At 35.6% G+C, this 17,330-nt stretch overlaps 1 protein-coding gene across 1 annotated transcript in view; it reads right to left on the bottom strand.

Annotated features, from left to right (window-relative positions):
* Positions 1-17,330, bottom strand: part of LOC308506762 (uncharacterized protein) — a 267,868-nt gene that overhangs the window by 111,727 nt on the left and 138,811 nt on the right. Inside the window, exons 6-7 of the mRNA XM_081070665.1 lie at positions 13,814-13,965; positions 5,940-6,018 (exon numbers count right to left, since the gene is read on the bottom strand). Of these exons, the coding sequence (XP_080926791.1) occupies positions 5,940-6,018; positions 13,814-13,965 (231 nt within the window). The remainder of the gene's footprint in view (positions 1-5,939; positions 6,019-13,813; positions 13,966-17,330) is intronic.

Below are 17,330 nucleotides of genomic sequence, written 5' to 3'. Positions count from 1 at the left end.
AAACTGTTTTTTGGGGTTTTGTCCCCACACTCCACCCCTACAGGGTCTCGCCTCACAATCTACGCGACAAGCGTCTTCCGCGAGGGCCCCTGTGCGAGGAGCCTGGAGGTGAATGCAATATCCCGGACACAGCCAAGCTCTCTGAGCACAGCCAGGGTTTCTCAGGGCACCACCAGTACTTCTGGGCACAGCCAGACATCCTGGGCTTCTTAGGGTACCACCTGTCTCCCCGGGCACAGCCAGGTTTTCTCAGGGCACCACCACAGTACTTCTGGGCACAGCCAGACTTCCTGGGCTTCTTAGGGTACTACCTGTCTCCCCAGGCACAGCCAGGTTTTCTCAGGGCACCACCACAGTACTTCTGGGCACAGCCAGACTTCCTGGGCTTCTTAGGGTACCACCAGTCTCCCCGGGCACAGCCAGAGTTTCTCAGGGCACTGCCACTCTCTCTCGACACAGCCAGACTTCCTGGACACAGCCAGGGCTCTCAGGGCACTGCCACTCTCTCTGGACACAGCCAGGGCTCTCAGGGCACTGCCACTCTCTCTGGACACAGCCAGGGCTCTCAGGGCACCGCCACTCTCTCTGGACACAGCCAGACTTCCTGGACACAGCCAGGGCTGTCCTGGGGGTGAGGGATGACCTTGACCTCACCCTCATCTCCCACGGAGGACTCAGCAAGCGTTTCCTCCTGGGACAAGTCCCGCGTCCAGGCTGCCTCAGCAAGCACTTCCCAGCCCACAGGGCAGCAACAACCTTCGCTTTCTCCGCTTTCTCCACTTTCTCCGGCCTCTGCTGGTTGGGGAACCATCCACATCTTTCCACCCCTCCACGGGAATCGAGCTCTCCAGCAGCTGCTCTCCTGGTCTTCCTCAGACTGAGCTTTCATAGGCACAAACTGCTCCACTGCCCTTCGGAAAGCTTTGGCCAGCACCGTATCCTGCCGACTACGCCATGTGTCACGCAGGGGACCCTGCTCGCTGCGCCATTTGTCGTGCAGGGTCTCAGCTCCCACTCCCCGCCCAAGAACGCAGGACACGGTAAGGCCAAAAAGGAACACCCACGGAGCCATAGATAGGGGAGTCAAACCAATATATTCTCGCTGGTGGCTGGGCTGGAGACACAGGTAGCAGGATCTACATAATCTGCAACCCGCCGTCCTAACAGCAGTCCGCACTTGCCAGCCCCCATCTTCTTGCTAGCCCCCATTTCTTTCCTGCTAGCGTAGCCACAGCAGTTATATTAGTGGCCAATGGCTTACGGGTTACAGCTGACGGCCAACTAGCCACAGCTGCTGGCATCTGATCACAGTTGATGGCCATTTACTACCCGAGCCAGCACCTTTCTATGTGAGGCCGAGAGCCTGGAAACTGCTTTTTGGGGTTTTGTCCCCACAACTTGCCATGACTGCAGAGGCAAAGCTCTTGTGCAGTGGCTGACCCTACGGAGTAGGATTCATTTTGTAGGGTTCTGAGGCTTTCCCAATCTGCTCTTTTGGCATATTTTGTGGAGATGATTAGGTGGTGGTCAGGAGAGGACTGAAGTTGGCCATGGGGTGTGTTGTGCTGGGGCCTCTTGGAAGGGTCTCTGTTGTAGGCCAAGGTCAGCTACTGACTTAGCCTTGTCCAGAAAGATATGATCTGAGCTAAACATGATTTGCAGATGGCTACCACTTTTGCTGAGCTTGAAAGTGTCTGGGTGAGGCTGACCTGTGAAATGAGGCCAGCTGCTGCTAGTGCCAGGCTTGATGTTGCTTATCAAGAGGTATGGGGCAAGCCAAGGCCAGATGCTGCTTGTTTGGGGATTGTAAACACTTGAGAGACTTTAGGAAAGTCCACTATATGAGTCACAAAAGGCTGTTTATATGGAAAATGCACTGAAAGCAGATTGGGTAGCCCCACAAGTTTGGTGGGGTGGGTTCTCAGAGAATCACCAGGGTGGTGCCAATGTATTCGCTAAGTTTATGGAGACTCCAAAATTGTGCCCACCTACACGTGCAGGCTAGGTGGAGTGAGGGCTCAACAAAGGGACAATGGCTTCTGCTAATACTCTGTCTGGGAGAAAGCTGCCCCTCCAGCCCTCACCATGAAGCCAGACAATTCAGTTCCTCCCCATATGTCCTTGGCACTTTTTGTGCTGCCTCCCCAGTGGTAGAGCTCTGAACAAGTGAGTTCTTCAGCAAGTAAGTCGGTGCATGGGCCCTTTAAGAGGAATGCCTGGGACTTCAGCTGCCCTCTGTTTCACTCAGCAACAATCTTGGCTGGTTTTCACAGCCAGAAGTTAAGGGAACTTCTCTTCCCAGCACTGGAGCCTGGTGTGGGTCTGGGACCCCTCTCTCCTCAGGGGGGAGGACCTCTGCAGCCCTCTAGAATTTTACCCACCACATGTGAGTGTGGGACCAGTTCACTCTGCATCTCTGCCCCTCCTATAAGTCTTGAGGTAGTTTCTTCTGTATGTGCATATTTATAGGACTTCTGCTCAGTTAAACTTCAGGTGATTCCCAATGATGGTTGTTTTGTAGTTTAGTTGTAATTTTGATGTGGTCATGAGAGGACACAAGTACAGCATATATGTATTCTGCCATCCTGACTGGAACTCAGTGGCATTATTTTCTTAATTTCTCTTTCTGAAAGTTTGCTGTTAGTGTATATAAATACAACCAATTTTTGTATATTGATTTTATATCCTGTAACTTTACTGAATTTGTTTATTAGGCTTTTGGTGAAGTGTTTAGTATTTTCTATACGTAATATTGTTATCTGCAACTAGTTTCAGATTTACCTTTTCCTTTCCAATTTGGATGTATTTTATTTCTTTTTCTTGCCTAATTTCTCTGGCTAGGACTTCTAATACTATGTTGAATAAAAGTGACAAGATGGGCATTTTGGGGCAGTCTTTTTACTAATTTAATAAAGCATTAACTGATGCACCTCCATATTTACTGAAAATACTTTCTATATCAAGGATTACTTCCTCCAGGAAAATTTACTGATGCATTTTTAAATAATTTATTCAGTAACCTCCTTAAAAACATTGTATTACTTATACTGAAGAAAAATCCTATCACCAAAGAGACAGCCTATCACCAAACACACACACACACACACACACACACACACACACACACACACAAACACACTTAAACAATTTCAAAATGTTTTGTGGTAACTTAAGTCTTACATATGAAGAAGCATAGCAATTTTAAACATGCACTGTATATACTCACACAGTGTAGTATAATGTCTTAACAGAGGTGGGAAATTATGTTCACATAATATAGGGTACTTCAACAAATAAGCCTCTGTTTTCTTGCACTACTCCTCCATTGTTTCCTCCTGTCTTTAAACTTTGCTCTGCTATAAAATGCTAACACATGTTTGAAAAATGTTACTTTTCTTAATCAAATAGTGTCCTTTTCATCCCGGAAAGTCTCCCTCTGAGATTATATTAAAAGGAGTGGAAATTATGAAACTGACTCATTACTAATCTATTGCAATCACTGAGAGTCTCACCCTTGATTATTAAAAGATGGTAATTTACCCAGTTACCCAACAAGTGTTACCAAACTTTTCTGCAATCTAAGTCTACTAGAATTTCTTCAATAACTTTTGATGCTCTTCATGTCATAAAAAAAAATAATGACTCTTTGAAGAGATTCTGATTAAGACTGAGAGAAAAATTTGTAATAGCAAGAGTGAAGTAGTTCAAGACTATTTCAGAAAGTATTCTTAGCATCTTGTCATTAATTATAAAATGGATGCAAATTAAAATTACCAGTATTTTTAAGTTAAAAAACAAATAAACAACAATAAGTACACCTTAAGTGCCTTTGGTCCATAGAAGAAAGGACTTGGTATACATTAAAGCCCAGTTCTATTTTCCTGCAGAATTCTCACTACACTATGGAACCAAGGTGGTGGAAGAAAGGTGGACATATGGAGGAGACAATTTTCCAATCCTAAAACAAGGATAGTAAGTTACATATAGTAGAGATCCAATCAATATTGGTTGGATGAATCCAAGGGAAGTAGCAGGAAAAGGTGAAAATGAATGCTAGCTACCTCTATCCCTTTCCTATTTTAACCACTAGTAAATACAACCTGAAATTTATTTCTGCTTGCTCTGGCCATTTCTAGCACCACCAACTCCAAAAAGTGTTCTTAGATAAATATCAGCTGATTTTATAAATAAAGAGATAGAGAGGGGGTAAAGGAAGCATGATTATGAAAGAATTTTCTTTTTAAGTTTTTGTCTTAAAACATCTGTAAAGAAAATGTGGAAATGGAAGAAAATAGATGAGTTTTACAAAACAACATATTCAATTGGTATTGAAAAATATAATTAAAAAATTATAATGACTATTTATTGAAAACTTACTGTCACATGTACACTGCTTTTGCATTTATAAACAATCTTGTGTAATCCTCACAATAACTACATGAGTTATTACTCTCACTTTACTGAAGCTCAGAGAGGTTAAATGATTTGCTCCAGATCAAAAATTCAACAAGGGACAGACCTGGATTCAAATCTATGTAGTTGGCTTCTATTCTAAAATTCCTTTACTATGCTACAGCAACGATATCTCAGTTTCTGAAATTCCATTTAATGGATAAACTGGGAAAATCAGAATTTGGAGGAACAAAAATAGGACTTGAACTCTCAACCAAAATCAGGAACAAAACGCTGTACCAAACTTTTTAGGATTTAAATTCATATTGTTAGCTCTTAGTAAATTCAAGAGCAGGCATTCCATCTTGGTCATCTTTGTATTTATTATAGAAAATACTTGGTACAGCACTTTACACATAGTAGATCCACCAAATTGGTGTGTAAGAATTAGTTTGGACACATTGGCATGTCCTTTCAATGTTGTACTAGACTCTAGTAACTAGAGCATTTCTAACATGCCTGCTGAGAATCATCAGACTCCCTGCAGAGTGTAATGCTATTTGACTGAATACTTACCATGGATTAGGGCCTAGACTCTGTAAAATTAGCTGTCAACTGACAGAAAAATAAGATGCAAAAGATTTCAGTCTGGTCAAAATATAAATGAATTTTGTTCAAGAGAGAAGAAAACCTCAAAGTTATGTTTTATTATCTTAAGACATTAGCCATATTTGAAATTTAATTTATCAATCTTATTCATCATTCTTTTTGTTTTCACTGATTGTAAATATATATTTTTCAGTATCATGCAACCACTTTGAACCACTTTGTCACCCTGCTAATTCCCTCATTACTTATTTAAATACATGTTCATTATATATTGGTAGGAAAACTTTGTTCCTGACATTTTGAAAATTATACATTGATTCTTTTTAGTAAAAGAGTTCACCATTTTATTTGATGCTTCTTGGGTTGTTATCCTTTTGTAGTACATGCACTTCAGTACTCTTGTGTTTACCTTACGGCTATTTCATATACTAGCAGAAAATGAACTTATAGGGAAAATGTGTGTCACCTCACAGAAGTGATGGGAAAACTAAGGAAGAAGCATGAACAAAATGGCAGCAGATAATAGAGCTGGGACCTTGCTGCGAGGACAGTCTCCTTAACATGCCACTCTTGGCACTATTGCTAGTACTTCAGACTATCACTACTACTAGACATTGCTGCTATATCCACTAGTAGCATGCTAGAATGTTGCCCCAAACCCCAGCATGTAAATCCTAATTCCTTCAATATTTATAGATCAATTTTTCTAGCATTTTAAGCATAGCATTCACTTGGGCAAGCCTATGTCATTTTAAAGAAAAATAATACATCTACTTAAAATTTAAAGAATATTTGGGGACAATATTTTAATTTCAGATAGTCAATACTTAAAGATCAGTCAATTACAAGTTTTCCACAATTATTTTCTAGATCTGTACAGGGTTTCACACGAGTAGAATGCAATCAGACCTTGACTGTCTACCTATGGAGACTCTTACCTGGACCAAGCCCATCATGTCCTATGACAATCTTGTACAAAACCCCAAGGTGCACCGCTTCCAGAGAGAAGGTGTCAGTCTGTAACAGGTCAAAAAAGTATAGTTCAATCTGGACTCTGAGTCTGATTTCTAACCAGAGTATAAATTAAGACACAGTAAAAATTGTTTTTATAACAATTAGGTTCATTCAGTAAATATTTAAATCTGTCTAAATTAAGAAAGTAAAGGTAGAACAATATTAATTTATAAAACATAATAATAACAAGTTTTCTAATATATCCCACTCCTCTTTGTTGCCAATTTTTCATTATAAAAGCATAAATTTGGGGATTCTCTACAAATATATTTTTCAAATAATGACAATATAAATGAAATAATTATAAACTACACTAAAAGTGTCCATTCATTTGAACACAACAAACTCTTATCTGCTCTGGTATGAAATGTTTTTAGCAATGTTTATGTGCCATTCACAAATATGTTTCTAAAGTTATTTTTCAATATTGATACAATATTATTGGAAATGTATAACATTTATCTGAATTCCCAATGTGCTATTACAATCAGAATTATTCACGTTGAATTCCAACAATTTATGTATTTAGAATATGTGTAAAAGTGAGGAGCCCAGAGTTCTTTTGATAAAAATTAAAATAATGATACAGGTTAAAATACAAGAAAAATACATGATGTAGCACATCAGTTGAAAAAATAATCCAGATGCAAGACATAACCTTTGCATTTGTATAGTGTCTTATACATTTGAAATATTTGATCCTTAAAAGTCACACAGTGACAAGAAAATATATATCCGTTCTACAGATAAGAGAGAAAAAAACCAGAATTAGAGCTCAGTTCCTCTGATATGTAATAATACTATATTTCTTTGCAACCACTCTGCTTCAGCATAAGTGGAATCTAAAGAATATAAACAGATAAAACTATTAGCATTCATGTACAAAAAAAAACAATGTCTGTGTCTGCTACAAGTGAATGAGTAACATTGTTATCCCTTTATCCATGAAACAAATCTGCTAAAAAAAAAAAAAGAGGAATTTCTATGTAATAACAGAAATACTAGCAAGGAAAATTATGAGTTATAATATTTGTGATAACTGATGTAGAGAATGCTAAAGAAAAGAATGGAAACATAATGAAAATATCTTAACATACTCACTTAACTTCTGAGTCATCAAAAAAACAGATATAGCTAAAATATAATGGGCCTTCTATGTTGTACTTAGTTAAAAAATGAGTATTACTTGCATATTAATATCAGTAATAGCAAAAATAATATAATATATTCAGTTTCTATATTTGACAATGGAAATTGTTATATATAATAATCATTTAGCAATATAAAGGTAGGTTTAAAACTCAGACAACAGGGAATGACTTCAGCAACACAGTGGACTAGGCAGATCCAAGCCCTCATTCCCCCATCAAGACACCATTTTAACAACAATAAATGGACTAGTATACTTTGAAAATTTTGGACACCAGAGCATAATAAAGAAGAGACTCCATTGAAATCAGTAGGGAAGTTTGTAACTTTTGGAGTGCAAACTTTCATAATCCTCACCCTACTTGGTATAATGCATCACAACTGGGAGGAAAAATTCCATACCCAAATCCCCTCTTGGGACAGACAGAAGAATAGACCAAGCATACAAATTCTGGCTTCTTTGGGGGTTACCCTCATTTAACTTGGAATAATAACAGTAATGGCAGCATAGTTTGGAAGATAATGAATACAGAGGTGAGTACTGTTTCACGTGAAAAGTACAGAGATTCTACAATATAGCAGGCAGACATAGCAGGAGAGTGGGGGAGTGTGCCACAGATTCTCAGCACTGGAGAAGAAACAGCAGCAAGCAGCTCAGGAAAATTAAAACAGTAAAAGCATGTATACAAGTCCAGAAAGACACATAGCCAGAAAATTTTTCAGAGGTCCTAGAAACTCTAACCATGCTCACTAATTAAGGTCTTCTCCAGCACAGGCATTGCTTCAAAACTGAATGAGATGGTTGCTTTTTTCAAATGCTCAAAGCTCAACAAAAGATCACAAGGCAGATAAATAAAGAGGGAGACATGGTTCAATCAAAGGAACAAAATAAAATTCCAGAAACCAACCCTCAAGAAATGCAGCTCTATGAGCTTTCTGAGAAAAAAATTAAAACAATGCTCTTAAATATATTCAATAAGTTAAAAGATAACACAGAAAATCAACTAAACAAAATCAGAATACTGATGCATGAATAAAATGAGAATATAAACAACAACAACAACAAAAAGAAACAAGAAGGAAGCATCAAAGAGAAATTCTGGAGCTGATAAATACAATTAGTGAATTGACAAATTCATTAGGTGGTTTCAATAGCAGACTTGATAAGACAGAATAAATAAAGTAAACTTGAAGACAGGTCATTTGAAATAATTGAAAAGAGAAAGAAAAGAATGAAGTGAAGAGTGCCTAAGGGACTTGGAAAAGAAATAATGGATGAGGATTTTGCAAATCTGGGGAGAGATGTAGACTTTTAAGTTCATGAAGTTCATAAGTCCCCAAACAGATTCAACTCAAAGAGATCTTCTCAAAGACACATTATAACTTATTTTTTAAGGCCAGCATTACCCCGATATCAAAGCCAGAAAGGAATACTACAAGGAACAATCCAAAACACATTATAATGAAATTGTCAAAAATTAAAGACAAATAGGGAATCTTGAAAGCAACAAGAAGAAATTGATTCATCATGTACTAGAGAGCTTCTATAAGTTTACGAGTAGATCCCTGAGCAGAATCATAAAGGCTACAAGGCAATGAGATAATATATTAAAACTTCTGAAACGGAAACCTGTCAACCAAGAATTCTGTATCATATATAATTGTCCTTCAAAATTGAAGGAAAAATTTAGACATCCCCAGATAAAACAAAAGCTAAAGGAATACATTACCACTAATTGCCCTATCAGAAATGTTAAAGATAGTCTTCTAAGTTGAGAAAAAGAAGAGTAAATAGCAATACAAAGTGATATGAAAATAAAATCGCCCAGTGAAGGTAAGTACAGTAACTTACATTATTATATTTTCAGTGCATAACTCCATGTTTAATGCTTGTATAGCACTAAAAGACAAGTATAATAAATATAAATCTATGTAAATAGGTATACAATATATAAAAGATACACATTGTGACATCGATAACATAAAGTAGGAAGGTGAAGCTGTTGAGGAGTAGTTTTCGTATTGAAGTTTGATTGAAGTTATCAGTTTAAAATTAACTGTTATAATTTTGAGATGTTTTATATAATCACAATAGTAACAGCAAAAAAAAATCTATAAATATAAGCAAAAGGAAAGGACCTCTCAAATATATGAAGCAAATATTAACAGGATTCAAGAGAGAAATAAACAGCAACACAAAATAGTATGATATGTCAATGCTCCACTTTCAATAAGGGATGCAAGAACTATTCAGAGCATTTATAAAGAAACAGAGGACTTGAGCAACATTACAGAACAATTGAACCTAACAGACACATATAGAACTTTCCACTCAACAGCAAATATACAGTTTCTCAAGCACACATGGAATGTTCTCCAGATTGATCACAGTTTATGTCACAAAATAAATCAACAAATTAACAAATATTGAAATCACCAAAGTATCTTTTATAACAACAGTGGAATAAAATTAGAAATAGCAAAAGGAAAACTGGAAAATTCACAAATATGTGGAAATCAAACAACACACTCTTAAACAAGTGATGGGTTAAAAAACAACCATAAGAGAAATTAGAAAGAATCTGAAGATAAATGAAAACACAACATACCAAAACTTATGGGATGCAGCACAAGCCGTACTAAAAGGGAAGTTTATATCTATGAATGCTTGCATTAAAAAAGAAGAAAGACTAACTAAATTCAAAAATCAAGGAACTAGAAAAAGAAGAACAAACTAAACCAAAAATTGGCAGAAGAAAGGATATATAAAGATTAAACAGAGATAAACAAAATAGAAAACAATATTAAAAATTGAGAAAACTAAGTTTAATTTTTGAAAAGATCAACAAAATTTACAAATCTTTATCTAGGTTAACTAAGAATAAAGAGAGAAGACTCAAATAACTAAAATCAGAAATGAAATAGAAAACATTACAATCAATGTCACAAAAATAAAAAAGATTATAAGAGAATTCTATGAATAATTGTATGTCCCAAAATTGAACAACCAAAAAGGAAAAAATTAAGAACAGAATTACCATATGACTCAACAATTCCTCTCCAAGGTATATACCTTCAATTTTAGTATATGCGCTGACAAAGCAAGCACTATACCTTCAAAATCTAAAAACATTTATCCATAAAAATATATGTGCTCCAATGTTCATTGCAGGTTTATTTACGGTGGCCAAGATATGGAAACAACCAAAATGTCTTTCAATAGATGACTGGATAAAGAAGATGTGGTATATATACACAATGGAATACTACTCTGCTATAAGAAAACATAAAATAGCCCCATTTGCAACAATGTGGATAGATCTTGAGACTACTATGCTAAGTAAAATAAGTCAAACAGAAAAAGTAGAGAACCATATGACTTCACTGATATGTGGGATATAAAACTGAAAGCAACAAAGCAACAAGACAAACAAATAAAGAAACAAAAACTCATAAACACAGACAATCATTAATTGGTTACCAGAGGGTAAAAAGCGGGGAGATAGAAGAGAGTAAAGGTGGTCAAATATATGGTGATGGAAGGAGAACTGACTCTGGTTGGTGAACACACAATGTAACATATAGATGATGTATTAAATACTTGTACACTTGAAACCTATGTAATTTTACTGTCCACTGTCACCCCCAATAATTTTAATTAAAAAGAAAAAGAAAACAAGCATGAAAAATAGAAAATCTAAAGAGACTTATTAGTAGTTAGGAAACTGGAGCAGTAATCAAAAACTTCTCAACAAATAAATGTCCATTACCAGATAACTTCACTGGAGATTTACACCAAACATCTAAGAAAGAATTGACACCAATGCTCTTCAAACTCATGCAAAACATAAAAGAAAAGGGAACACTTCCAAACTCATTCTATGAAGCCAGCATTGCTGTGATACCAAAACCAGACAGACATGACAAGAAAACTGGAGACCAATATCCTTGATAAACATTGATGCAAATATCTTCAACAAAATACTGGCAAACCAAATTCAACTGAACATTAAAAGGATTATGCACTATGACCAAGCACAATTAATTCCTGAAATGAAAGGATGGTTTGACATGAAAAATCAATGTAATAAACCATTATAATGAATAAAACACAAAATCCAGATAATTGTCTCAATTGATGCAGAAAAATCATTTCACAAGTTTCAGTACTCTTTCGTGAAAAACACACTCAAAAAACTGGGATGAGAAGTAAAATACTTCAATATAATAAAGGTCAATTATGAAAAGTCCAGAGCTGACACTATACTCAAAGGTGAAAGACTGGAAGCATTCCTTTAAGATCAGAAAAAAGACAAAAATGCTCATCCTCATCCTTTCTATTCAAGATAGTACTAGAAGTTCCAGCCAGAGGAATTAGACAAGAGAGACACAGCAGTCTTTCAAAGTGGAAAGGATGAAGTAAAATTATCTTTGTTCACAAATAACACGATTTTCTCTGTATAGAAAACCCTTATGATATCACAAAAAAATCTATTAAAACAAATAAATTCAGCAAAATTACAGCAAAATCAATGCACAATAATCTGGTGTTCTCCCTTCAATTACAGACTATCATCAATATGAGTTTGGGCCTCTAAATCGATGCTGTTGCTAAGAGAACACCTCAGTAAACATGCTGGGTTTTCCAGAATATATAACACTAGAGACTAAAAAGAATCCCGCTGGAAAGTGCAGCCAGATGGAAAGTGCACATTTGCTGTGGTCTGGGAAGTCAAAACTCAAAGCAAAGTGTGTTTCTTTATTTATTTTTTTAAAAAAGTTGTTTTTCTATACATTAAAAATGACCAATGTCAAAAGGAAATTAAGAAATCAATTCCATTTATAATAGCATCCAACGTAATAAGAAACTTAGGAATAAACTTAACCAAGGACTTAAAAGACTTGCACATTAATAACTTCAAAACATTGCTGAAAGAAATGAAAGCAGACAAAAATAAATAGAAAGACATCTTGTTCTCATGGGCTGGTAGGTTTAATATTGTTAAGAAGTCAATACTAACAAAGCAATCTACAGATTCAATACAATCCCTATTAAAATTGCAAAGGCATTCTTGCATAAATAGAAAAATTCATCGTAAAATCCATGTGGAATCTTAAGGGATGATGAACAGTCAAAATGATCTTAAAACATAGAAGACCAAACTTGGAGAGTTCACACTGCCTTATTTCCAAACATACTACAAAACTACAGTAATCAAAACAGTACTCACATAAAGACAAAGATACAGTCCAATAGTATAGAATAGGAAACCCCAAAATAAACCCTCAGATATATGGTCAACTAATCTTAAACAAGGCTCCAAGACCACTTAATGGAGAAAGGATATGGTCTTCAAAATAGCATTGGAAAAACTAGATATCCACATGCAAAATAATAAGTTGGACCTTATAGCACAAAAAAAAATTAACTCAAAATGGATTAAAGATCTAAACATAATAACCAAAACTAAAAACTCCTAGAAGAAAACATAGGGGAAATGAATGAGAACTATGGATTTGGCTGTGATTTCTTAGGTATGAAACCAAAAGTATGGGGGCGGGGGGAGGCAAAATAGACAAATGGGACTATACCAAACTTTAAAAAAAAGCTTAGAAAAACTTCTGAAATTAAAAAATGAACTCTGTGTATTACAAGATACAAATTAAAAAGTAAAAAGGCAACTTACAGAATTAGAGAAATTTACAAATCATATATGTGATAGAGTAAATATCCAAAATATATAAAGAACACCTACAAATCAACAGCAAATAAATAAATAACTTGATTTTAAAGTGGCAAAGGACTTAAGAAGCATTTCTCAAAAGATGATACACAAATTACCAACAAGCATAAGAAAAGACGTTAACATCATTTAACATTAGAGAACTGCAAATTAAAACCACAATGCAGTATCACCTTACGACTATTAGGGTGGTTACTGTCAGAACTTGGAAAATAACAAGTGTAGGTGAGGATGTGAATAAACTGGAATCTTTGTGTATTTTTGCTGGAATTGTAACATGGTGCAATTACTATGAAAAACAATACAATGGCTCCTCAAAAAATTAAAAATCAAAATTCCATATGATCTAGCAGTTCCACTTCTGAATATATATCCAAAATAATTGAATGGTAGGCACAAAAAAGATATTTGCACACCCACTGCATTATTCACAATAGCCAAGAGTTTAAAACATCCAAAATGGCCATCAATGAATGGATGGTTAAAAAATGTGATATATACATACAATGGAAAATTATTCAGCCTTAGAAAGGGAGGAAATCCTGTCACATTCTAAAACATGAATGAAATTTGAGGAGAGTATGCTAAGTGAAATAAACCAGTCAGAAAAACACAATTGCTGTATAATTCCAATTATATGAGGTATCTAAAGTAGTCAAATTCAGAGAAACAGAAAGTAGAACGGTGGTTACCAAGGTTCTGGGGGAGAGGGAAATGAGTTGTTTAATTATTATAGAGTCTCAGTTTTGCAAGATGAAAAATTTCTGTATATCTGTTGCACATAATGCAAATGTACTTAAAACTAATGAACTGTGCACTTAAAAATAGTTAAGATGGTAAATTCTATTTTATGTATTTTTATCACAATTTTTGAAAAACAGACAAAGGATATTATCATCACTTACTTGTCCTCTTAAAAAACTGAAGGAGTTCTTTGACTGAAATAGTTGTCTGGATCCTGTATCTCCCTTTTCCCCAAAGATAGAGATGTAGACATTTGCTTTTGTTCCAGCATTCCAAAGCTCACCCGTTGCCACATGCACTTCATATATTGTCACTGACAATAAAAAAAAATAGAAGCTTTATATATTGAGCATTATTTATATGATAGAAAAATTATATGTGTATATATATAAATATAAATACATATATACATATACATACACATATACATATACATACATATACATATACATATAAATGCATACATACATATACATATACATATAAATACATATATATATATATATATATATATATATATATATATATATATGGTGTGATCAAATGACACGGGGAATGTTTAAATAAAAAAAATTTATTACAGTAAAAGACACCTTGCCATTAATCCCCCTCAAAATTCTCCCCTTGCTTTGAACACACTTATCCCATCATTATTGCCATTTTCTGAAGCAGTTCTGGAAGTCCTCTTTCATGAATGTCAGTGTCTTTACTTCATCCTCCATCATGACAACACTCCATGTCACACATTGCTTCTGGTACAGAAATTTCTGTTAAATAAAAAATACTATCGTGTGTCTTCATTCACCTTATTCACTGGATCTGTCACTGTGCAACTTCTAGCTCCTCGCCAAAGTCAAAATAACCATGGAAGCAAAACATTTTGAATCGATTCAGGACGTCAAGGCAGCCACAACAATGTAACTAAAGTCATTCACAAAAGAGGATTTCCAGAAGTGCTTCAAAAAGTGGCAAGTGTATTCCAAGATAAGTGTATTCCAAACAAGGGGGAGTATTTTGAGGGGGATTAATGGCAATGTGTCTTTTACTATAATAAATTTTTTTTTGTTTAAACATTCACTGTATTTGTTGATCACTATATACTGCAGGTGCCAAAAAAAATGTATACACATGTTTTGTATTCATCTTTTGTTACCAGTATATATTGAGTATTACAATTTTTTCCCCTTCTTCAGGAAGTGTTTTTATTATTATTATTACTTTCAGGTGCACAAGACAAAGTAATACTTAGACGTCTATAATTTATATCCCTCACACTATTTGAACCCCCCTCCCCCCATCCTCTATCCCTCTGTCATTGCACCGAGCCATTACATTTCCACTGTCTTTATTCCTAATGCTGTACTCCGCTTCTTGTAAGAATATACATACATATATATACATGTATACATACACATAAAATTATACTTGGCATTCATTATTGTTTGGCTTCAGGTGTCCAGTGCAGGGACCAGGCAACTGCATCATCCCTAAGGTGGTCTCCCAACTGGGACACGTGTCCATCCGATACCCTACAAAATCTTTACAACATTATTGATTACGTTCCCCAAATCAATTTTCAAAACCTCGTGGCCATCTTGTGGTTACCGACTGTTTTCTAATCCCCTCACCTTCCCCCTTATCCCCATCCACCCACCCATCTAGCAACCCTCAGTTTTTCCTCTTTGTCTCCAAAACTGTTTCTGATTAGTTCATTCACTTATTCTTTTCTTTAGATTCCGCATATAAGTGAGATCATATGGTATTTGTCTTTCTCTGTCTGACATATTTCACTTAACGTAATGTTCTCTAGGTCCATCCATGTTGTTGCAAATGATAAGATTTCTTTCTTCTTTATGGCTGTGTAATACTCCATTGTATAAATGTGCCACAGCTTCTTAATCTAGTCATCTACCGATGGGCATTTCGGTTGTTTCCATGTCCTGTCTATTGTGTATAGTGCTGCAATGGAAGATAGGGGTGCATAAAAATTTTTGAACTGGAGTTTTGGATTTCTCCGGATAAATGCCTAGGAGTGGAATTGCTGGATCATAAAATAGTTCCATTTTCAGATTTTTGAGATATCTCCATACTGTTTTCCATAGTGGCTGCACCAATCTGCAATCCCACTAACAGTGCACAAGCGTTCCCTTTTCTCCACATCCGCGCCAACACTTGTTGTTTGTTGATTTATTGATGATAGCCATTTTGACTGGGGTGAGGTGGTATCTCATTGTGGTTTTTATTTGCATTTCTCTGATGGTTAGTGAGGTTGAGCATTTCTTCAGATGTCTGTTTGCCATCTGTATATCCTTTTTAGAAAAATGTCTCTTCATGTCCTCTGCCCATGTTTAAATTGGGTTGTTTGTTATTTTGGATATGAGTTAAGTGTGTTTTTTATAAATTTGTGATATTACTCCCAGTGATATTAGAAGATATATCATTGGCAAATATCTTTTCCCATTCAGTATGATCACTTTTTGTTTCATTAATTGTTTCCTTTGCTGTGAAAAAACTTTTCAGTTTGATGTAAACCTACATGTTTATTTTTTCTCTTACTTCCCTCACGCGAGGGGATATATCAGTAAAAATCTTACGCCGGGTAATGTCTGTAAAGTTTCTTCCTATATTTTCTTCTCGGTATTTTTGGTTTCAGATCTTATATTTAAGTCTTTAAACCATTTTGAATTTATTTTTGTATATGGTGTAAAGAGGTGGTCTAGCTTGATTTTTTTGCATGTGTCTGTCCAGGTCTCCCAGCACCATTTATTGAATAGACTGTCCTTACCCCATCGTACATTCTTGCTTCCATTGTCGTAGATTAAATGGCCATATAGGCATGGATTTATTTCTGGACTCTCTATTCTGTTCCATTGATCTATGTGTCTGTTTTTATGCCAGTACCATGCTGTTTTGATTACTGTAGCCTTGTAGTATAATTTGATATCAGGTATCATTATACCTCCCACTGTGTTCTTATTTCTCAAGATTGCTGAGGCTATCCGGGGTCTTTTATGGTCCCATATAAATTTTAGGATATATGTTCTATTTCTGTGAAAAACGCCATAGGTAGTTTGATAGGAATTGCATTGCATATGTATATTGCCTTAGGCAGTATGAACATTTTAACTATATTAATTCTTCCTATCCATGAACATGGTATGTGTTTCCATCTATTTATATCTTCTTTCATTTCTTTCTTCAGTGTCTTATAACTTTCTGAGTACAGATCTTTTACTTCTTTTCTTAAATTTATTCTCAGGTATTTTACAGTCTTTGGAGCAAATGTAAATGGGATTCTTTTTTTCAATTTCTCCCTCTGATGTTTTATTAATGGTATATACAAATGCAACTGATTTCTGTATATTAATTTTGTATCCTGCTACTTTGGTAAATTCATCTATCAGCTCTAAAATTTCTTCGTTTAGTCTTTAGGGTTCTCTATATATAGTATCATATCATCTGCATATAATGATAATTTTCTTTCCTCCTTATATATTTGGATGCCTTTTATTTCTTTTTCTTGCCTGATTGCTGTGGCTAGAACTTCCAGCACTATGTTGAATAGAAGTGGAGAAAGTGGGCAACCTTGTCTTGTTCCTGATCTTGGGGGAATGGTTTTAGCTTTTCCCCATTGAGTATGGTGTTAGCTGTGGGTTTATCATATATGGCCTTTATTAT

Source organism: Rhinolophus hipposideros, assembly GCF_964194185.1.
Source record: "Rhinolophus hipposideros genome assembly, chromosome: 13".
Taxonomy (NCBI): domain Eukaryota; kingdom Metazoa; phylum Chordata; class Mammalia; order Chiroptera; family Rhinolophidae; genus Rhinolophus; species Rhinolophus hipposideros.
Note: the sequence above shows the minus strand (reverse complement) of the source record. Positions and strands in the feature narration are given on the sequence as shown.